General features: G+C 40.4%; 2 protein-coding genes across 10 annotated transcripts in view; one reads left to right on the top strand and one right to left on the bottom strand.

Annotated features, from left to right (window-relative positions):
- Positions 1–21,661, bottom strand: part of ZC3H7A (zinc finger CCCH-type containing 7A) — a 31,924-nt gene extending 10,263 nt beyond the window's left edge. For 2 of the 8 annotated variants that reach the window (XR_011134742.1, XM_068908818.1), the window contains exons 1-14: positions 21,034–21,267; positions 14,750–14,853; positions 11,948–11,987; positions 10,904–11,101; positions 10,232–10,390; positions 9,074–9,154; positions 8,944–8,985; positions 8,107–8,134; positions 7,271–7,560; positions 5,338–5,545; positions 4,321–4,385; positions 3,318–3,513; positions 1,473–1,634; positions 216–412 (exon numbers count right to left, since the gene is read on the bottom strand). Coding sequence is in view for 7 of the 8 variants with exons in the window: in XM_068908818.1 (XP_068764919.1) it covers positions 216–412; positions 1,473–1,634; positions 3,318–3,513; positions 4,321–4,385; positions 5,338–5,545; positions 7,271–7,560; positions 8,107–8,134; positions 8,944–8,985; positions 9,074–9,154; positions 10,232–10,390; positions 10,904–11,101; positions 11,948–11,987; positions 14,750–14,853; positions 21,034–21,252 (1,989 nt within the window). In the remaining variant the exon portion in view is untranslated. Of the gene's footprint in view, positions 1–215; positions 413–1,472; positions 1,635–3,317; positions 3,514–4,320; positions 4,386–5,337; positions 5,546–7,270; positions 7,561–8,106; positions 8,135–8,943; positions 8,986–9,073; positions 9,155–10,231; positions 10,391–10,903; positions 11,102–11,947; positions 11,988–12,820; positions 13,114–14,749; positions 14,854–20,617; positions 20,717–21,033; positions 21,268–21,509 lie in introns of those variants that run through there. The other 6 variants (XM_068908822.1, XM_068908823.1, XM_068908824.1 and 3 more) reach the window with 6 other exon arrangements.
- A 42-nt stretch (positions 21,662–21,703) lies between these two features.
- PLA2G10 (phospholipase A2 group X) overlaps positions 21,704–22,177 on the top strand; it is a 29,649-nt gene continuing 29,175 nt past the window's right edge. The window contains exon 1 of one of the 2 annotated variants that reach the window (XM_068908838.1): positions 21,704–21,911. In XM_068908838.1, coding sequence (XP_068764939.1) covers positions 21,719–21,911 — 193 coding nt within the window. In that variant the 5' untranslated portion in view covers positions 21,704–21,718. The remainder of the gene's footprint in view (positions 21,912–22,177) is intronic. The other variant, XM_068908843.1, reaches the window with a different exon arrangement.

The raw sequence follows: 22,177 nt of genomic DNA, 5'->3' as shown, positions 1-22,177 counted from the left end.
AATTACAGAAGATATTTTATACATTTAAAATACATCTCACCTTAAGGATCCTAACAGAGACTTGAACTAGTCTCTAACTCTAAAGCTAGTCAGGTTATTATCAAACGTGTAGTCGTGTAGTTCAGTATTTCAAGTTAGTCATGAACCAAAGCATTTATTAAGTAATTTTATTATCTATCGCTATTTTTATTGTAACGTTAGGAATAAAGCAGCACCTCACAAAGAAACATAAACAATCCATGATGTTCTTGAAGAAGTCGGGATACAGTAAAATTGATCTTTCCGTTTCCTCCAAAAAGAGCTTCTCGGCTAAAGGCTCCTTTGCGCTCCAGTGTCCATACATCTATCTCCTCTTGGCAATACGCAAACGTGCAATGGCCTGGATATCGGCACTCTTCTTCAGCAGCAACATCTAAAATAATAACTTTGAACTTGACACTGCTTTCATACAATTTCTATTGGAAGTTCATCTTAATAAGACATTTACAAACTCTTGTTTAAAAAGATTTTGACTAAAGAAGCTACATCTGTTGTAAATGGGTCACTTAAGTTTAGCAGACAGAGGCAGAACGTCAGCTGAATGACTTGATTTAAATTTAATCCTCCTCAGAAAAGGCTGATGCGTATCTCTGTCAACCATCCTTTTCTACTCTAAGCCAGCAGTGCTAAGAAACCAGAATACCTATTATCTTTTCTTAAAACACAGTCACATATAGTTGTTAATTAATATACCAGTCAGCTTGCTTACATCACAAGCAGAGGTTCTTACTGCAGAAGTCCAACAAGAACGCCTTTTAAAACAAATATCAGGTGCCCAGAAATCCTTTGTTACCAGGGCAACAGTATACTCCAAGCCTATACAACAGAGTGGTTCTTTCTGTAATCCACAAGCAGTAGAAAAGCTGTGCTACGTATGTCTACAGCCCAGGAGATCGCCATGTCAGAATACACTAACTCCTGATGAGAAGGTGGGTGCACGCTCACAGAACTGCTGTAGTCAGGAAAGAAGCTCCACTTCCCAGTACTATGTTCTGCCTCCCCTCCTGGCTGGCCAAACAGGGTCACAGAAGCCGACCAAAGCTTTCAGGGGAATATCAGGAACTGGAAGGGAACTACTCACATGCCTTTCCCTGGTAATCAATACTGCATGCATACTTAGGAAAAGAAGGGAAACGGGGATGGTAAGAAGTCATACAGGAAAATGAAACAGACGTAGGGATGGAAAAATGCTGCAGAGTTACCTATGATGAAGTACAGTACAGAAGTACAGTGCCTGTTCTCTAAATAATCACATTAATAGCCAAACTATGGCTCCCCTTAGGGCCTCTGAAAATATGAATGAGCCAAGTAAACTTCCTTCCCCAGCTCCCATGAAGAAGAATAAAAACTCATTCTATACTCCACTGTAAAAAAGGTAAAATATATTACTTTGAGCATAGACATTAACATTATACTACCTATATCACACATACCTTTACATATATAATATGGTCCCACATATTGTGTCTTTGTTGGTCTTGGACGTATTTTTTTCCATGATTTATCTTCAGAGTTTTTCAGTCTGCCAATTAGAATATCCTTCTTACATTTATGCTCTAAGCTGGGATGGTAGGTGTAATCCAATAATTTAGGACCTGAAATAATCACACAAAAATTAACTATCATGTTAAATCGCAGAATACTCTTAACACTTCCATACACACACTGATAAGATATGCAAACACACCATACAGAATTCTTACTTGCACCAGCAAGTCTGAAGAGCCAAAAGTTATTAACAACCACGCTGAGCAGAACAGAGAAAACTATGCATACTTACAACGGAACCAGTCTTGGCAAGACACAAAAGTGATTTTGGCATTTGGTTTTCGTTTTATTTTTATTTTTTAAAACCTTGTAAGCACTTCTGCAGAGCAATAAATTGCTATGTGTTTTTTCAAACGCCAAAGCATATGTTCTCATAACACTATTTTAAGACTTAAACTGCTCATTTATAATAAATCAACAAAGAAGAATTCCAAGGTTCAGTAAGCGGCTCTCTTAACAGTTACTATGTTCAGAAACAAAACATACTAGCTAAAAAAGTAAACATATGTCAAAAAATATAAATGCCAATCCCGGGACTTTGTGATTTTAGAAGCAAAAAATGAACCTAGCTTTAAACTCCGTTTTTAGGATGACACTAAAGTGAAGACTACATTACCGCTAAAACGAAGATTTTTGAAGGTTAGCAATGCTCTGTGAATTTTGCTATTTTAAGGCATACAAAAACAAGAGTGTGACCCAGTCTCCCTAGACAAGAAGCCGATGGAACAATACAATTTCAGGACTAAGCAGAAAAAGCAGGGGACACAAAAGTATTGAGAGAGATACAAAGAAACGGAAGAAATACATGCTTTGATATAAAAGGCCAAGATATGGATGCGTTAAGTGATTCTACCAACATTCTATAGCTCCTCCTTTCAGTAGGAAGCGTTCTGTGGTTTTTCAAACATCACTCTATTGATTTTTCTTGTAAAAATAATTTAAACATTAAAAAAAAGGTTCTTAGAACTACAATAGTCATTCCTTAAATGTGTCAATAAAATACTTGAGAAGTCTCTGTTACTATGGTGTAACGTATTACTGTAATTATATCAGTGATACCTGTAACTTGAAACACAATGCTTATTTTTAAGATTAGTCTTGATAAAAGCTATTGCCTCTAGAATACAGCTCTGTTTAACAGCAACAGCTCAGACCTAAAAGATTAGTTATATTAAAGCTCAATACAGGTTAAGATCCTCTGAGTCAACACAGTGGAGTTAATTATTACTAAGGTTTGGAAGCCTCGTGATTATGATTTAGAATTAGTTTGAAAGAACAATAAAACAGATGGGATGTGAAGGTTACCAGGTACTTTGAACTGCAGTTCAATTCCCCAAGGCCAATCAGAGTGGGTATTGCAAGTTTTTTTAGTCTTGAGCAAAGGTGTCATTCTTCACAGTACCCTGGCGGTTGGGAGGAAAGTGAATACAGAACGTGAATGACCTTACACAGCAAACCTACAGGCTGGGGAAAGGATGTAGTGATTTGTGGCGGTTTTAAGAATCGAGAACCTATTAGGACAAGAAATAAAGACAAGAAGGAAGAAGATAATATAGTGGTTGAAACATTTTACCAGTTCCTTAATCATTAGATCGTACTACATGTAAAGAATGAGTCAGAATTGAACACTGTAAGCCAACAGTATTTTAAACACTAACATGAACCCTAACATTTTTAATGTATGTTTTTAATTTTTAAAATGAACCCAAGTGAGTTCCAAAGCTCCTTACCTTTTTTGACAAAGCATAACTGGCAGGCCTGTTTTAGCTCATGTGTGCCTTCTAACGGGTTTCTTCCCGCAAGTGCTGAAGATACAGGTATATTAGCAGTTGCACTGCTAAAAACATTTGAAAAGTCATTTCTCGTTTGACCTGCGATTCCCATGTAACTTTCGGATCCAAACAAGCTGCTAGGGCCATTTATCTGCTGGAAGAAAGAGTATGTTATTTGATCCATCAATCTCATTTTAATTTCTCTACAACCAATACTTATTTATTGAAATTATTCCTCAAAGCATAAGAAAAACTACACACACACACAAATCAAATACAAACTTAACCACCTATCTAAAAAGGGGACATGAAGTTTTTACAAAAGCCTTTTTCCCCAGCGGAGACTAGGAGCATAACACCACCCAACCAGGTCCAGGCAGAACAACAGCGGTTGCCAGACTACCACTCCATGCTGTGAAGCTGGCCCATGAGCATGGGGCTCTTCATGCCACCCTTCCCCACATAATCAACAGCCAGCAGAGCCACGGTTTGCAGGAAACGCACTGCATAGCTGCAATACACAGACACCAGACAGATTCACAGACACGAGGCAGTCTCTGCTCTTTTCCGGTACTAAGAGGGTCTCCCGGATTCCTCACACTTGGAGCCCAGATCGTAAGAGAGCGCTCATCTAGTCCTAGGTTAGTTATTTTAAGCTTCTACAGTATTTTCCAGCAAGTTCCTCAGAAAGGAAGAGTGGCTACAACTGTAGTCAATGTTTGCCTATCTAAAACAACCTGTGAAAATTCCCGTAAGTTGTTTTATTTTTCCCCTGTGTTCAATCATTGTTGCTGTGAGCTACTGTACAACTGTTTCCATGCCAAAATCATATTTTAATGAAGAAATGCCAGCTTTAACACAAACAAACAGAAAACTTCCACTGTAAAAATTAAGATCTACTTTAAGTCTTCAAGGTATTAAAGATTTAATCAACGTGAAAGAAAACATGAAAAATACTTACAAACAGAGGGGAATTATTGCTGTTAAGCGCTGGCGTTCCGTCTCTAGAAGCTGAACTTGAGAGATCTACAGGAATTTTTAAAAAGTTGTAATTATTTCATTTTCTCAAAACATCCTATTCCAAAACTATTTATCCTTCCTCAAAAGTTAAAGTAGCAACGGTTTGCTTTACTGACAAACAGCAAAGGATTCTGTTTGCTATGGTTTTACGGTTTTTTGTTGTTGGGTTTTTTTCAAAAGTAAAAGCACCTCATACGTGTCTGGGCTGAAAAATTACAAGCTCATCTTCAACACAACCATCTGACTAAAATCAGCAGTAGCTTCCCAGACATATGCTGAAGCAACATAAAAAGACCTGTGCAATACAAAAAGCTTAGCTAAATAAGCAATACCTGATCTTCAGGAACTACAGCATGAAAGAGGGTTAAGAGCATTCTTTTATTTTTACTTTTATTTTATAGTAGGCTTCATTAATGATTAAAACAATACTTTTATTTTCCAGTTTACTGGCTATTTCTTGTTATTTCACATACCCGATTTTAGTGTACAATTATAGTCCCTGAAGTGTGAATACAAATAGGTAATGCTGGTATCTATCAGGGTAGGCAATTATATTAGCCTTTTGGAATTCGTATTTATTGTCAAATTATGAGAAATGGTTGAAATTGTCAGAACATCTTTGTTTTTAAAAAGACCATAAGTTAACAAGTTTCCTTGTTTATTTGTTTTTACCTAAAACAAATAACTTGCACAAAAAAACCCACAGAAAATCCAACAGAGGGAGCCTGCTACATGCTTATGCAGACCCCAAGCAAACAGTTGTATTTGTAACTTCTTGTTTTATAACCAATACTGATCATCAATACTCTCAAAAAAAATGAAACAAATATTATGTAAATGTTAAATTTTACTAAGTAGTGGAGAAAACTCATTTGTTAAAGAGAAGTCAGCTGGTTCATTCACAATTCTCTCTCAAAATATAAGATTAAGTATTTATAACTCAGAACTCATTTCTTACCTCTTTTTGGATCACTGATTGAAAAGGTGCTTAATGATGAACAAAAGTTTTCCAGTGAAGAAGCCAAAGGCTGTGAAAAGATTTCTGAAAGAGAAGGTGAAGGAACAAATCCCCCACCAACTGGCAATGTCCCCAACAAAGAGGCAGAAAAAGGTACGCTAGTAGCTACACTTCCTGCAGGAAGAGCTCCTCTGACTCCCGTAGTTTGCTGGAAGGAGGAAAAAAAAAAAAAAAGAAATATACAGGGAAAAAAAAAAATCAAGAACACGATCTGTAATAATCTAGCTCTTAGTATGTTTTTTGTAAAGCTTTTATAATCCTACTGAAAAACAACAGTAAAAAAGTACACTATCTAGAACTACCGAAATCAAACCTCAGTATCATAATTCTGCAAGGAATCACCTATAGATCAAGCACTTAAAAGGTTCCATTAACTTAATAATAGATTTGCATTTTTCTGAACCAAATCATCAGAGCTGAATTTTCAATATTAAATACACAAGCCAATAGGAAAGAGCAGGAAGAGTCAAAAATCTAAATGAACTCTACTAAATGGAGATTAATGAATATTTCAAATTATAATACAGTAAAAAGTTAGTTAGCTTTAAAATAAATCCTCAGATACAAGTCTAGCTCTAATGTGACAGAGCTCTGCATACGTCATTCACTTTTCTTTCCAAGGAAAATAACAAAGGTATTCCGAGGAATATGTTAAGGACACCACCAAGTGAAGGAGTTTCAGTTCCTCCTTTCCACCACCCTGAGAAGCTCCCCCTTCGTCAAAAGGGGAACTAATTCGGCCTGTACAGAGTCTGGGGCAGTGTCAGACTCCCCCTGGTCCCCAAGTTGTCAGTCTGCAACTCACTCAGATTCCACACTCGGATTACATTGCAGTCTGCCTTGGAAGACTATGTTCTAGTGGCTTTCACTATGGTAAACTTCCTAGAGGATCTCTTAAAAAGAATTATTCTCCACATTTCTGAAATACATACCACAAAATACAGTGCATAAAACCTAAAATTAGGAGTCCAGGCAGCCTTGATTTAAAGATGTCACATAAGACAAAATCAGTTCGCAGACCAATCTTACTTACAGCCGCATCCACAGCTGAATGAGGAATTAAAAATCACAACTAAGTGAAGAATTAAATATGCCAGCTTCATTTAACAGTGCAATGCTAAGGGCCCCAGCTGACTGGCAGGGCCACAGCAGAGAGTCGGCAGCCCTACTCCTAAGTTCGGCCACCTCTGCTTATCAATCAGAGCTTTCATTTTGACCGACAGCTGAGGAACTCAATATGCTTTGTATTCTCTTCCAGCTCTGGAATGACAACGTGATTTAGAATGACACGTCAAATACCTTAAATTCTCTATTAGTATCTTCTAAAAATATAAAAAGTTAGACTAATAATGCTCTATTTCTGGTTATCCAGGGCACAGGCCTGGAAACGTCACAGAGATACTAGTGCACGCACTAGACGAGCACAGTGTTAGGACCCTCCTGTCCTGCAAAGCTACTGGCTGGTACTTAACTATAGCTTCTCTAGCTATGCTGTGGCTGTCACATCCAACACCCTCAGGTTCTGAGCGCGCTTATCTGCGCCGCACAAATACATACCAGCTCAGGCTTCAAATATCTGCTTCACTTCTCGTAGTACTTCCATTTCTCTAAGTAGTATCCTTCCCCAAGCAACCTCACTCGGGTTTTCCAACACACAAACCCAACATAATTGCCCTTGGAGCTATGTGGCGTTCCAATACCTTTACAGCCACATTTACGAGGATCTGCACCTGCCAGGGTCAAGAGGACTATGTGCAAATACAGCTCAGTGAATCTAGGACAGTTAATCCACACTTCACTTCTAGTACTTTATAAAAATACACGATCCCCTTTAAAAGAACAGTCTTTCAAGAAGGAAAACAAAAAATATTACCATTACACTTTCATCTGGATCAGGCACAGAATCAAGTAACTCATCAAGTTCTTCCCCGATAATTATATCTCCATCTCCACAGTCTAAACATGCTTCTGGTATAGAGAAAGAAACACTTCCTCCATTTGCCAACACTGCAGAAGGCAAAGAAACCTTTTCCACTTGAAGAGGCATAACAGAAGATAAGGATGGTACAGGTACTGATGCCAAGTCTTTAGATACTTCAGAAGCAAAGTTTGAGGAGGATGAAGCAGCAGCAGAAATCATCTCTTGCTTCTGTTCAGATAAATCTGAAATAGGTAAGAGGAGAACGACTAGAACTTCTATTCAAAGATGTAAAAATATCTCCCCTAATTTTTAGCCTGATGATTGTGGGGGGGGGGGGGGGGGGGGGGAATGGGGAATGACGAAACACGAAAGATGGTTAAGCAACACCAAATTAAATGTTTTCAGCTTCCATTAACTTCAGAACTTGTACGTACATACAGGTGTAGTGTTTATATACTGCTCAAACTAAAAAGAGACAGGAAAAGTTACAGACTTGACACTTTACTAAGTCTTTGCCATATTCTCCCCTACTTATTAACATTAGTTAACGTTCCCCTCCCTCTTAACATTAGTGGCAGTTACAATCACATTAGGTTGAGATACCCAATAGAGATCAGCTCAGTCACTTAAATTTGTGTTTTTAGGCATAAGCAGATCAGACATTTTGCCACAGATCTTTCAAATGACAAGACGAATTTTATGATGAAGAAATTGCATTAAAAGTGTAATGAGATATGCATGGTCTATCTAGCTTTGCAGTATTAATACTGCAATCCAACAAGACTCACCTAACTCAATATCTTCTACAGAAGAATTCTGCAAATGAGAAAAAAATATCTCTCAGTACTTTGAACAAGAGTAATTAAAGATTCTCAAATATATATTTTACAGACCAAGAATAAGTCCTCAGAATTAGGTTTTATGAAATTTGCAGTTATAAAGTCCAAGTCTGTTATAAAGTTCAGTCTGCCGTTTGCAGACTGAAATCCAATCCTTATATCACTAAGAGTTTGTCACCAACCAACCACGGTGAGGCTGATCCTTCAGGGAAAGAAAAAATCCAAGTAGTAGTTTAAATTATCTGCTCCCCTGTTTCCTCATTTTAGCCAAAGTAATCCATTTATAGCTAAATTGCCTATATTCCTGTGGAAAAAGTCTATAAAGTGACAATGAAGAAGAACTACTCTTAATTAGTTCTTCTCAGGCCCATTATAAATAGCAAGATAAATGCAAGTTCAGCTGCTAGTGAAGATCAAATTTGGACAAACGAATAAATAAAATCCCAGCACCCTTCACTTGGACTACTGACATGAAATATAGACATATCCATTAACTACGGCCTTGCCTCAAGATATTAAAAGTAAATATGCTCATTGCATTGGATTTAATGTTTTAGCTAATATTTAACTTGAATTATAGCCTCGTGTTTAATCTGCAATACATACATAGCAAAACTGCACACAAAGACTGACAGAACCCTGAAGCATCCAAAAATAACAGTATCTTAAATAAAATATTAAATAAATATTTATTGCACCACTTTCACTTCCTTTTTTGAGAATTTATGAAGCAATTATTTCCTGTAGCTTAAAGTTAGCTTAAATTAGGAATATGGAAAACCTTACCTTAGCTGATATATCGTTAGAAACCGGGCTTGAGGAAGGCGGCTGCAATGAAAATATACCCTTAAGTTCAAAATTGGTATCAGGGGACAGAAAGCTCACTGTATTTCCAAAAATTAAAACAAAATCTTACCTTTGCTCTTACATATGCTTTCCTTATTTTTAAACCTAGTTTTTGAGCAAGTTCTTGAGTAAGCTTAATAACACTTTCATCCTAAAAGAAATACATAAAATTTCATAATCTATATGTATTTTTATTTAGTCGAAGGCATCTGTTCACCTCTTAAGTGGTCTTTGTTCTGCAAGATCCCCATACACAGGATGTTTCATAACATATTTTTATTCTTTCACATATATAAATGACTGCAAGCTAACTCAGAAAAATACAGACGCTACCCTCAGACAAACTGAGTTCGATCTTTACAATGAGAAAAACATACCAGGAAATAGATGAGATCCCTTTCTTCCAATTATTCAAAGCAAAAATAATGTAAATATTTTCCAGTACTAGAGAAAGTTCAAAGCATCTTATGTGAAGAAAGTTACATATTATATAGTTTAAGGGTATTTTTACAAATTGGGGACCACATTTCTTAGGCATTTCAGGTAAGGCGGGTAACATTGCTGAATAGTTAATAAGAACACTGTATTTTGGCAGGAATTGCATCATACAGCTAGAGAAGTTGAGTTAAAACTGGTCATATTTCACTCTTTCCTAGTAATAATAACCACCCATTTAAGTTATTTTAAAAATTAATTTTCAAAACATGTCATATGGCTAGGGAGAAAAAAAAAAAAAAAGAGATATTTATAAAACTTAAATAAAGGCATACAAGCTTTAAGCCAAAGCACTCAGATCTGGAGGTGTGAATTGAGGCTCCCAAGTCCAAATTTAGACATTCAAATAAACTCCTGCATCTTCGGAAGTACAGCTGAAACCTTTTTTCTATATCCAACAGTTTGGCTAGCCATTTCACTAGAATTTTGATATAGAAAGGGGAAAAAACAGACCTTGGTATTCTGTCTTGTTATGATTAATTCATAATTCAATGGTCCCAGTGCTTATTCCACATTGTAAAGTGACTATTTCTCTTGCTGAAAGCTAACGCAAAAACATGAACTTGGAGGCTATAATCTCCGCTATCAGTCTTCATCATTTCCACAATAATAATTCTTAGCAGAATAAAAATATTTTAATGCATTAAATAAAGCCTTTTATGGTTCCCAAGGTGAGTATATATTTTCTGCATTAATTCTTTCAAAACAATCAAAATATATATACTTTACCTACCTGTGGCACAGCAAGAGAACATTTTGCTACAGCATCATAAGCCTTCTTATACCTTCCCAACTCATTCAAGGCTTTAGCTTTCCGATAGAGAGCTCGGAAATTGTTTTCATTCAACCTTAATGCTATTTCACAGTCTTCTAGAACTTTTTCATGCAAACCCTATGAGGGGAAAAGAGGAACTGGTTTAAACTGTATTAGATTAAGGTATTAAAACACTACATAACATTCAGCAAGGCTACTGTATACTGCATATATGAATTTTGCTAAGCCACCAACTTACCCAACTAAAAAGAAGCAGGGATATCATTCTTGCAAAATCCAGTAAAAAAAAAAGATGAAGACAAGTTAATTCTTTCACAGGAACCATCTTAGCCCAGGGAGAAAGTGGCAGATTCCAGTGCCAACAGCAGTATAAATGTAATAGTTCTGTCAACTTTCAAGTCTAGTATGACTCTTTTATGTTAATATGATTATTCTAATACTAGTAATTAAAAATATCTAGACAACTATAATTCTAAAAATAAGGAATTAAATCTGTCAAAATGATGATTTCAAACAGGCCAATTCTCAAACTAACACCAAGAGTTCCTTACTCACTAGACAATTTTATGTGCTTTCATACTCTGTTGATGCATTGTCCTTGAGAAATAAAGAGTTCAAAAAGAAGCTTACCATATTTGAATAACATGCTATCCTGTTTACATGCAGTTTCTCTAATATATCATCAGAAACATGGATTTCTTCAGAATTAGCATAATCTGCTATGTTTATAGCTTCTGTATAGTGACTCAGTGATCCTCTCCAATCGCCTTCTCGATATACGTCATTCCCTTCATTAAAGAGATTTCTAACAAGCTCTCGTATAAATAACTGGAACAAAGAGATGAAACACTCATGAACAGCAGTATTTGTTGTGTATTTTCCACACTTCCCAACGTATTTAAACAGAAATATTATACCTGTAAGTTCACAGATCCAATACGAAGCGCAAAACTTTTGTCTACATTAGAGTTTTTCTTCTGACATTTTTCTAAGAAAGTTTATAATATTCAGCATCACAACACATGAATACAAAAGACAGGCTGAGCTACTGATAAAAGAATAATTTTGTATATGTAACTTAAAAGATACCAAAGTGTTTGTTGCATTCTTTTGGCAACCAGCAGCCACAGCAACAGGCAAGCCAGAAGTACACAAAGGCTGCTTTTGCAGCACGAAAGAATTTGTAAACTAAAATGTGAAAGACTACATTCTAATCTAATATGTTCTGAAAAGTAATGAAAGAAATCGACTGTTTGGATGAAAATGTTAAAAAGTGTGGAATGAAGTCAAAAAAATCTCCAAAACAATAATATGTACAGAAACACAAAAGATGTTACATAAATCTATGTGACTCAGGTCCTTTTTATCTCACTTCTTCAGAGATACTCTAAACTGTACTCAGAATAGCACATGGTTTGATTGAATGAATGCCCAAAACTCATTCCTAGCACCAATAGAGAAAAAGTTAATTCGTGCTGCTATATAAGTGACTTATGAGCACCCAAATATATGAATACCTGTATCATAACGTAAGTACTCCTCCGGTTCCAGTGTTCAGACATTGTGAATTATCATTCACATTCTAACAATTACCATTGATTAAAAACAAGGATAAATATAATAAGATAGCCCCATTTTAAAACCCTTCCGGAAATGCAAAGATAACTGCATTACCTCATATTGTTCCTGTGTCCCTGGATAGGGCAGAGTAGATCTATTAAAAAAAAAATATATATTATGGTACACATTGCTCAAAAGATAATCACCCTGGAGAAAACTGGTTCTTACAAAAGGCAGTCTCGCATGCTGCAACAGGCTAAATTCCTAAATATTATTTATTTTCTGCACTGAACAAGATAGGAGTTCTGTACAATAGTTTTGATTAAACAACTGTATGTTTTCTTAAACAACTTAACTCAAAATGCGTAAGAAAACATACAGTTGTTTGAAGTTACATAACCAGTTTTAACTCTGCTGTTCAAGAGACATTAAGATTTGGAAAGTCTGAATTTAAAGCCTCAATATTGTTTGTTTAAAACAATTTATTTCCTCTCCTCCACTGTGCAGAAACAACTTAGATATGAGAACTGCAATCTTTCTGTAAGTATGATGAAATGACAGATTATCTGTCATAAGAATACATCAATTTTAATTAAGTTGTATCAGTGGAGCTAGAAGAGACTTAAAAGAGTTCCTTCCTATGACACTATGCAAACTTGACACCCGCAAGTCCATGGGCCCTGATGGGATGCACCCACGAATACTGAGGGAGCTGGCAGACGTCATTGCTAGGCCACTCTCCATCATCTTGGAAAGGTCCTGGAGATCAGGAGAGGTGCCTGAGGCCTGGAAGAAAGCCAATGTCACGCCAGTCTTCAAAAAGGGCGAGAAGGAGGAGGGAACTACAGGCCAGTCAGTCTCACCTCAATCCCTGGAAAGGTGATGGAACAGCTCATCCTACAGGCTATCTCTAAGCATGCGGAGGACAAGAAGGTGATCAGGAATAGTTAGCATGGATTCACCAAAGGGAAATCATGCTTAACCAACCTGATAGTCTTCTACGATAGGATAACTGGCTGGGTAGATGAGGGGAGAGCAGTGGATGTTGTCTCCCTGGACTTCAGCAAGGCTTTTGACACTGTCTCCCATCCCATCCTTGCAGGTAAACTCAGGAAGCGCGGGCTGGATGAATAGATGGCGAGGTGGATTGAGAACTGGCTGGATGGCCGAGCTCAGAGGGTTGTGATCAGTGGCATAAAGTCTAGCTACAGACCTCCAACTAGCAGTTTCCTCAGGGGTCAGTACTCGGTCCAGTCTGGTTCAACTTATTCATCAGTGACCTGGAGGAAGGCACAGAGTGCACCCTTAGCAAGTTTGCTGATGATACTAAACTGGGGGGAGAGGCTAACACACCAGAAGACTGTGCTGCCATTCTGAGGGACCTGGACAGGCTGGAGAGCTGGGCAGAGAGGAACCTCCTGAAGTTCAACAAAGGCAACTGCAGGGTCCTGCACCTAGGGAGGAAGAACCCCAGGCACCAGGACAGGCTGGGGGCTGACCTGCTGGAAAGCAGCTCTGCAGAGAAGCACCTGGGAGTCCTGGTGGACAAGTTGACCATGAGCCAGCAATGTGCCCTTGTGGCCAAGGAGGCCAATGGGATCCTGGGCTGCATTAGGCAGAGCGTTGCCAGCAGGTGGAGGGAGGTGATCCTGCCCCTCTCCTCAGCCCTGGGGAGGCCACATCTGGAGTACTGTGTCCAGTTCTGGGCTCCCCAGTACAAGAGAGACATGGCACTACTGGAGAGAGTCCAGCGAAGGGCTACAAAGATGATGAGGGGACCGGAGCATCTCTCCTATGAAGAAAGACTGCGAGAGCTGAGACTGTTCAGTCTGGAGAAGAGAAGGCTCAGGGGGGATCTGATCAACGTGTATAAGTATCTGAAGGGAGGGTGTCAAGAGGATATGGGGCCAGACTCTTGTCCGTGGTGCCCAGCAATAGGACAAGAGGCAACGGGCACAAACCGAAACACAGGTTTCTGTGTTTTTCTCATCTGAACATGAGAAAAAACTTCTTCACTGTGAGGGTGACAGAGCATTGGAACAGGTTGCCCAGAGAGGTAGTGGCGTCTCCTTCACTGGAGATATTCAAAAGCTGTCTGGACAAAACCCAGGGTAACGTGCTCTAGAGGTCCCTGCTTGAGCAGGGAGGTTGGACTAGATGATCTCCAGAGGTCCCTTCCAATCTTGACCATTCTGTGATCTGTGACACAGCACAGAATAGAGCGTTTGTTTGTTTGTTTGTTTGTTTTTTTAAACTTCCTACCTTTCAGGAGGAAAGATAGGAACTCCTCCCCTTCCCATACAGGTCATCTGAGAATCTGTTTCTAAACAATTTTTAAAAGTGCAACTTTTTTTTTTTCTTTAAAAGAGATTGTCTTAAGCTAGCAGTGAGTTAAGATGAAATTTCATGATCAGTTTAAGCTATCAAGACCTCCAGAGGAGAATTTGGCACTGATCCAAGTGAAAAGCTAACATTTAATTTTTTTTTTTTCTCCTCCTCCATTTGGTCAAACTTTAGCTCTACAGAGTGGAAACATTTATGTAGTGGTGAGCAAATCCATCCCTTTTAGCAGAGGCTCAGTCTTAGATGTAGCTGTCCTTAAAAAAAAAAAAAAAAAAAGGAAGATTTTCAGGCATTCTCCACCCACCAACAAAGAATTTCAATGCTAATTTTTCTGAAAGGCAGAAAAGAAATGCCCTCCCACCTTCAATCTGCTTCGCTTAGGAACAAAGAGTGGTTTTATCTTTTCTTTAAGCCTGCTCTCTGTTCCCATGATGGCACTGGCAAATATTCTGAGGAGAAACAAGGATCCTCTTCCTTCTTCCACATGTCCTGCATTAAAAGGACTTCCCCAGAGCTATCCATCTCATACAGATATATGTATAAATATACAAAAATAAAAATTCAAACTCATACTCTATAAACTGAAGTCCTTTCTTAATGTCCTGTTGTCTAATGCTTCTCTCTTCCGACACATTGGACATGTTATCCTGAACATCCACTTTCTGGAGATGCAACTCCTAAAATTGGAGGGAAAAAAAAAAAAGGCTGTTAATATGTAGTAGTTTGCCTTTGCACTAGAAGGATCAAATCTCACAGCAATACCAAGTCCATCATACAAAGATTATACTGCATCACAGCTTTAGAAAACACACTCTGAAGAAGTTTCAGGCAAGCATTAACATTTCAGTGGTGATACAGGCAGAAGCCCCAAGTCAGAACCAACCCCTCCTCTGTCAGGGTCCACAGTTACGTAATATTTCATTAGAAAACCTCCCTTCTAATTTCTGCTTTACCATTGTCTTTTTACTTATTACTCTAGATGACGCAGGGCCACGTTAGTCAAACTGACCCTCAAATGTAATTCCATATTGTCAACTTGTCATTTACATCTCATTTAAAATAGTCTAAATCAGTTAGTGCTTTTCTTCATGTCTCATTTAATGGCTTTACTATTCAAGTTAAATAGGTTAAAACTTAAATGATCTGTATAACCTTCAAGATAAGGCTAGCTGAAGTATGGTTTCAAGGTCACATATACTTGCAAGGGTCTAATCACAATACAGAAATATCACATTTTACAAGGGGGGACAGCAGGACAAAGTTTTATCCTGAAAAAAAAAAATTCTGGAAAAAACCTTTTAGCTGGAGGAAACTTACATTTTTGTGAAGAAAATTAGCATTGTAAAGATTTATGGTAAAAAACATTAAACTGCATGCACTACATCTTTGTTAGCTGAAATCAAACTTTAAAAAAAGTATTTTGCATCAAATTACAATTTCACATCACTAATGGAAGAACAAATACAAAGGAAAATAAAAAAAAGAAAATAAACTCCAGCGAACTCTCAAAATCCCACCTGAGAACAGAAACCTGCTTAAAATCATGCCTTGCTTTCTCAGAGCACTTTGAGATACTGAAAACTGCTGAAGAGCTCTCAGCTCTACAAATGGTTACAAACTCTTATGAAGAACTGTAAATCAGTGTATGCAACCTACACCATTTCAAGTCCTTAAGAGTTAGTCCTGTCGTAACACACACATGCCTAAAATGAGCCTAAGAGGCTGAGTAATTTCCTGGATGTCACTAACAAGTTAACAGAAGCACTTCAAGGTCCCGATTTCACCTCTTTTCATTGTGACCTCTGATACCAACAAGCTAAAAAAGAATGAGACTCTGCAGGTAACTATCACTAACAACTAGAATAGCTCACAGACAGGAATTATTCAGATATTGCCTGCTTAGATATATAAATAACACTCAACAATCTTTTTCCAAGAAAGGAAGTAACCACAAAAGCCTTTCGCAACTGTGTTTTTCTCATTATTTTGCACGTGTCAAGATCTGGGCAAGTATTAAGATTGGCTTTAATCTACCCATTTCAAGCAACTCCAGCGTTCCACACCAATGACTTGCCAAGAGATCAGGAAAGTCCAGTGCAGCAACAACTGTATCTATTTATCACTTCTAACATAAATATCAAAGAATAAATCACATATTCATAGTTGAGGATGTACAGGTCCAATTTCTCCATAATATTAAATTTAATAGAACTGTTACAAGTCAGCATCATAGTTAAAGGAAAGGAAGGCAAGTGAGGAGCATATGTATGTGGTATAATTTATTATTCAAAGTTGTTGTTCTGTTTTATTCCCATTTATCCATCTGCACCCCTAAGATGTTCAGGCAAAATTATCTTTCTTTAATGTACTTGCGCAGTCAAGTACATTGCTGAACACTGCCCTAAGAGTTGACTGATTTCACTGCAATAGATGAATTAAAACTGTCTCAGATAATACCTCTAATAGCATCTTTAATTCAAATTATTCTTAGACTCTCTTGTGCTAAAAGAAACACATTTGACTCAGTTACATACAGTTACACAAGGCAAAAAGTAAAGGTGACTTGACTGTCATTGTCATTCATGCACTTTCAAAGTTAGAAAATTACCTATTTAGCAACATTTTTTCCTCCTCTATCTGCAGAGACAGGATGTAAAACAAAACAAAGCAAAATTGTATATACAAAAATTTGCTCTGTTGCTTGTAACTCTCTATTATCAGAAAAGCAGAGCTGCTTTTCTGTCTGTCACTTTATTCTTTATATGATTCCCTGAAAGAGATAAGCTAAAGGACAGAGAAAAATAGCATGGAACATGGAAAAAGCAGACTAGCATACCAATGACACAGGTTCCATGCAGAACCCACTGTTGCATAAACGTTGTACTTCTACAACTACTGCTGTAAATATAAACAATACAAGCTCAATTTAGTAAATTTAGCAAACCAAAAAGGCTTTCTAAAAAGCCAGCAAATTAGAGAACAATTGCTATTGGTTATTTTGTCATAGACTTCAACTCATCCTGTAAAGTGACACAAAGTACACTGCCAGTAACCAGCGTCACCTTTTCTAATGCACATAGGCCCAGTCATACAAACAGGAGATAAGGAGGAAAACAAGTTTGTGCCAGCACTAGCAGAGGGAAAACCTGTACTTTCCTCCTAGAAAAAGCTCATGTATGCCTCTTACTGGTTACTTTCCTTCTGGGACAGGGCAAGATGATTTTCTTGTTCTCTACATTTTGCCACTTCCGATGCGTTCAAGGTAAGTAATTCCTAATATTTAGGATATGCCTGCGATAGAACTGTTTAGGCACAAGGGCTTTGAACGCAACAATTCCTACACTATCTTGCAAGCCAAAACGGATCTTTGGAATGAAAATCAACCAATTTCATGTACGCTCCACTTGAACACAATGGGGAGAACTTTCTGCAGAGCACAGAGAATTTAGTTTATCTACAGAAGGAATACTGGCCTTGGTTATTCTGAAGAGGAAGGTCACATTGTTTAACAACTGCGGACAGTCTCGCCTTTCCATTCCTAAACCTGAAGTCTAACAATCACCACTATTTAGGTCTGACGCGGCATTTTTCAGAGATTCCAAAGTCAAGTGATTCAACAAAGGCAGCAAAGCGCACAAACCTAGCAGGCAAAGAACCACAGTTCACCCTGCATGCAACTTGCCCAATTGGAAATTCAGTTCTGAAGATTAGGGAACTGTGCAAGATCAATTCTCTCTCCTATTGCATACAGTTGTCCAGCCAACTTACTTAGATATAAATGCAGAAAAGAGGAAAAAACGCATACGCTTGATGGGGACCAGAACTACTACAACAGGGTTCCGATGACCTTCAGCTGACCGCGATTCCCCTAACTGTTCCTTAAACACTGACATTTCCAGAAATTACAAATATTCCCAAAAAGTATAAAAGCCTTCTCTGCACCTTCCGATCTAACTACTGCTCTCCCTTCTCCACAAAGCTAAAACTCAAAACATGGGCATTGCATAGATAAGACTTTTAAGATGGCGTATCCTCTTGCCATGCATCACCAAGTTCAGTATTACTGCAATTACTGGGTTACAGGAATCTTAAATCAGATCTTTGTACAGCACAAACTACATCAAAAATGTTATCATAATAAAAACATGCAGATCATTGATCGGGATTGTTGCAGATCGTGATCAGCCTCAGTGGCTAAGCTGAATTGTAAGCCCTGATTAGGGTGCAAGCCTGATGAGAACTGCACTGTGCTAAGAGACCCCATTATGTATTACAGTATCAACTTTCTCCCTCTCTTTATGCCACTGGCAGAAGAGACTATATAAAAAGGCAAGAAACTCAAAACATTGGATGAACTCAGCCAAAATGAATCCATCACTTACACCATCATATGTCAAAACTGTGATCAGCAATCAGAAACCGTGAAATCAGGACTCTGTGTATAAAATGAAAATATAAACAGTTCAGCAGTTTTTCCACATAGGAAAACTATATCCTGGCGCAGGAAAACCGTACTCAGTCTTGCCTTTAGAATAAAGGGGATCCTGCAAATCAAAGGGGGAAGACTGAAACACAACGCTAGAACTGAGCACATGACTGACTCAAGGGCAGCATCACCAACCCCGTTCTCCCCAGAGACGCTAAAGTCCATCTCTGTTACTACCCCCCAGTAGCAGCAAGCAAAGCAAGAGTTCAGGCATCTGGATCCAAAAGGCTAAATAACTTCCACATCTAGGGGCACAAAAAAGCAGGCCCCTACCTCTAGGGAAGCAAGGACATGGCACACCGCCAGCTACACCCTAACTCCTAACTGCTTCTTAGTGACGGGTCACTGACAGAAAGATCTCCGCTGCTCGCAGCTCCAACCAACCCAAAAAACAAACTGGATGTGAAGCACCTGCCCAACTTAGACTAAGGAAAGCCTGACCCATAGGCGACTGCTCAAAGTAGCTTTATTGTTCATCCTAACCATCTGACAGTTTAAACAAATAGTTACAGATAACGAACTACAATGCAAATCAAAACGTGCCTTCCAGAGACTCTAAACTGCTCAATAGACTTAGGCTAGAATCAAAATGAGGAAATGCAAACAGGAATCTTAACACCCAGGAGTTGGTTTTGTCCATTTGTTCCCACTCATTTTCTTCAATGGCTCCCTTTATCTTTGGAAAAGGATGCAAGTTATATTTAAAACAGTTGCAGCACTGTTTCAGTAACAGAGTTCAGTGAGTTTACAAGGAAATGGCAAAATTAAGACTTACAACAGAAAGACTACACTGAGTCTTTGCATACAGGACTTTAAAAGAAGTAGTTACAATGTAAATCATGAAAGCTGTTAGCTTTACTTAATGATCGTACTGCACAAAGTTTATTATCAAAAAGCGTTCTTACATATGCCAAAGGACAAAGAATTGTTTTAACCACAGCTACAGTTACTGAAGCATAAATTCCCAAAGTCATAATCTGCAAAAACTGCTCTACACTTAAGGATTCAAAGTAGAAATGTAAAAGAAGGCATATTTTCAGAACATTAAGATCACAGCTACAAAAGATTTTATATATCTTCCTCAAATAACACAGCCACAAAAGGTTTCATATGCATAACCATGCATCACTGGGCCATTACATAAGACATTTCAGACATGTAACATGCAGGGGGAGAGGAGAGAAAGTGGCACACACACTACACATATTTCAATAGCTCTGAGTTTGTTCCTGTGCTAAATTTAATACTTCTGGTTACAGCCATAGAATTTTATTAAGACAGATGCAAAGACATTTAGCAACACAGACCCAAATAACTGTTCCTGTTGACAGATATTAAAAAAATGAAGCCACCTTGAGTGTTGTGAAAAGGAAATATTCAAATAAAACAAATAAAGCAGAACACGTAGTCATCGTTTAACATTAACGCACACTACGTTCTTTATTCAGCAGCAATTTTCTGTTACAACTCCTCTTACTCCTTCCCTACCCACAAAACAACGAAACGCTGTTCAAGGTTTATTTTCTACTTTCACATCCTTCCTATAATTTCCAATCCCTAAAAAAGCAGGAGAGAACAAGGAAGCTTTGTAAAGTCACCTCGCACGCCTAGGAAATGAAGGAGTTGGGCTGGAAGACTTTGCTTTATGGTTCTCTCACCTGTTTCAATAAAGAACATATCCAACATTTGAACTGATGGAAAAATATCTTAGCGATAAAACCAGATCTACTGATAGAATAATAAATAAATTAAAAAGCCCAAAATACATTTTAAAAACAAACAAACAAACAAACAAACTAAAGCTCAGTAATCGACTTGGCCGTCTGCGGTTGACGCTGGTCCCCGAGCGCACCGCAGTCACCACTTTCCCCAGACTATCCTGCCTGCCTCCAAACACCACCACCACTGCTTAACTGGGAACAACAGCTCAACGCATCAAGGAAGAGTGGCATTGCCTTTTTCCCCACAATTTGCCTTTAAAAGGACGGAGGAACGAAAGCACAAGTGGCGAAGAGGTGCAGCGCGGAGCCTGAAAAGCAGAGCCCGGCCGGGGCGGACCCCGCCGCTCCGTCCCTCCCGTTCGCCTGTCAAACGCTGGGGTTCGGCTCCCACCGCGAAGTAACGGCAGAGCTCTTCACACGTCGCTTTTCCCTGGAGCAAAACGGCGGCGGGTCGGGAGCCGCGCACGGGGGCCGCCCGCCGCCTTTGTTCGCACCGGCGGCCCCGAGAACCGGCCCCCGCCGGCCCGGCCCGGCCCGGCCCGGCCCGCCCGCCCAACGGCCCCGACGGAACCGGCCGCGGCCGACACCGTGGGCCGGCGGCGGCAGGCGGGCCGCCCCCGCCGCCCGGAGCGCCCCGCCGCAGCCCCTACCTGCTGCTGGAGCCCCGCGGGAGCGCAGCTCCGGGATGGTGGAACCAACGGGCCGGACGCGCGGCGGCGGCGGCGACAACGGCGGCGGCGACAACGGCGGCGCCTCCCCCGCTCCGCCCTCGGCGGCCCCGCCGCGCCGCGCCGCCGCTGAGCGCGCCCCCTGCTGCCGGGAGGCCGCGCGCACAGAGGCCACCGCCCCACCGCACAGCCCGGCCCCATTGGCCGGAGAGGCGGGAAGCCGGGCTTTCCCATTGGCTGGTCACCTATGTTTTTGGAAAGTGGCACTTCTGATTGGCGGCGGCTGCTGAATTCTTGGCCGCTGATTGGCTGGCCGGCTGCCCTCTTGCCCCTCTCTCTTTTCTATTGGCTAGCGGGCTCAGGCAGTGCCTCGGCGCCGTCATCGCCCTCTGCGAAACGTGTCGCGTGTGAGTGCTTGGCGCGGACAGCATCTGCGCCCTGCTCAGCCCGGCCGTCACCTGCCATCGCCAAGGGTCGCCGCTGCTTGGTAGGCCGGTGCGGTTGACTTTTAAGCCTCCGATTGGCTCCCCGCAACGGAAGCGGACTGACGTAGGGGCACGGCGCTGCCCGCTTCGCCACAGCCGAGCCCTGGCTTCTAGTGACGTCACCCGCCTCCCGCGCCGGCGCAGTAGCCGCCGGTCTGTCAGCCAGGATCTCCACTCTGCGCATGCTCCGGCGCCGTGCGGCCGGTGCGTGTACGCGGGAGCTCCGCGGCCCGGCCCGGCCCGGCGCGGCCGTGAGCGGCGGTGCCCCGCGGAGCCGGAGCCTGCCGTGCCGCGGGGCTGGCGCGGCCTGCGTGTACAGACAAAGCTTTCCAGGCGTTCACAAGGGTCGCGCAGGTGTTAAAATCCGTGCCGCAGGTAGGCTCCTGCAGACCTGCAGCGCAGACGGACTGCGCGGCCGTGAACTGAGGCTAAAGGGAACTCGGGGCGCCTCAGGTGCAGTTGCGCGGCCGGCCGGGCCCCCCGCCCGCTCACGTGCGCCTGTGGTAGGGTTCAGCCTTGTTTCTGGGGCGATGCCGCGAGCGAGCCGCTGGAGCGCGGCCGTGCGGCGCCCCGCGGCCCTGGCGGGCCCGTCCCGTTAGCCGTCGGCTGTCGGAGAGCTAACGCTTAATGGAATTAAATTA

The sequence above is a fragment of the Struthio camelus genome, chromosome 15 (genome assembly GCF_040807025.1).
Source record: "Struthio camelus isolate bStrCam1 chromosome 15, bStrCam1.hap1, whole genome shotgun sequence".
NCBI classification, from domain to species: Eukaryota; Metazoa; Chordata; class Aves; order Struthioniformes; family Struthionidae; genus Struthio; species Struthio camelus.
The sequence above is the reverse complement of the archived record's forward strand: the minus strand, read 5'-3'. Positions and strand labels throughout refer to the sequence as shown.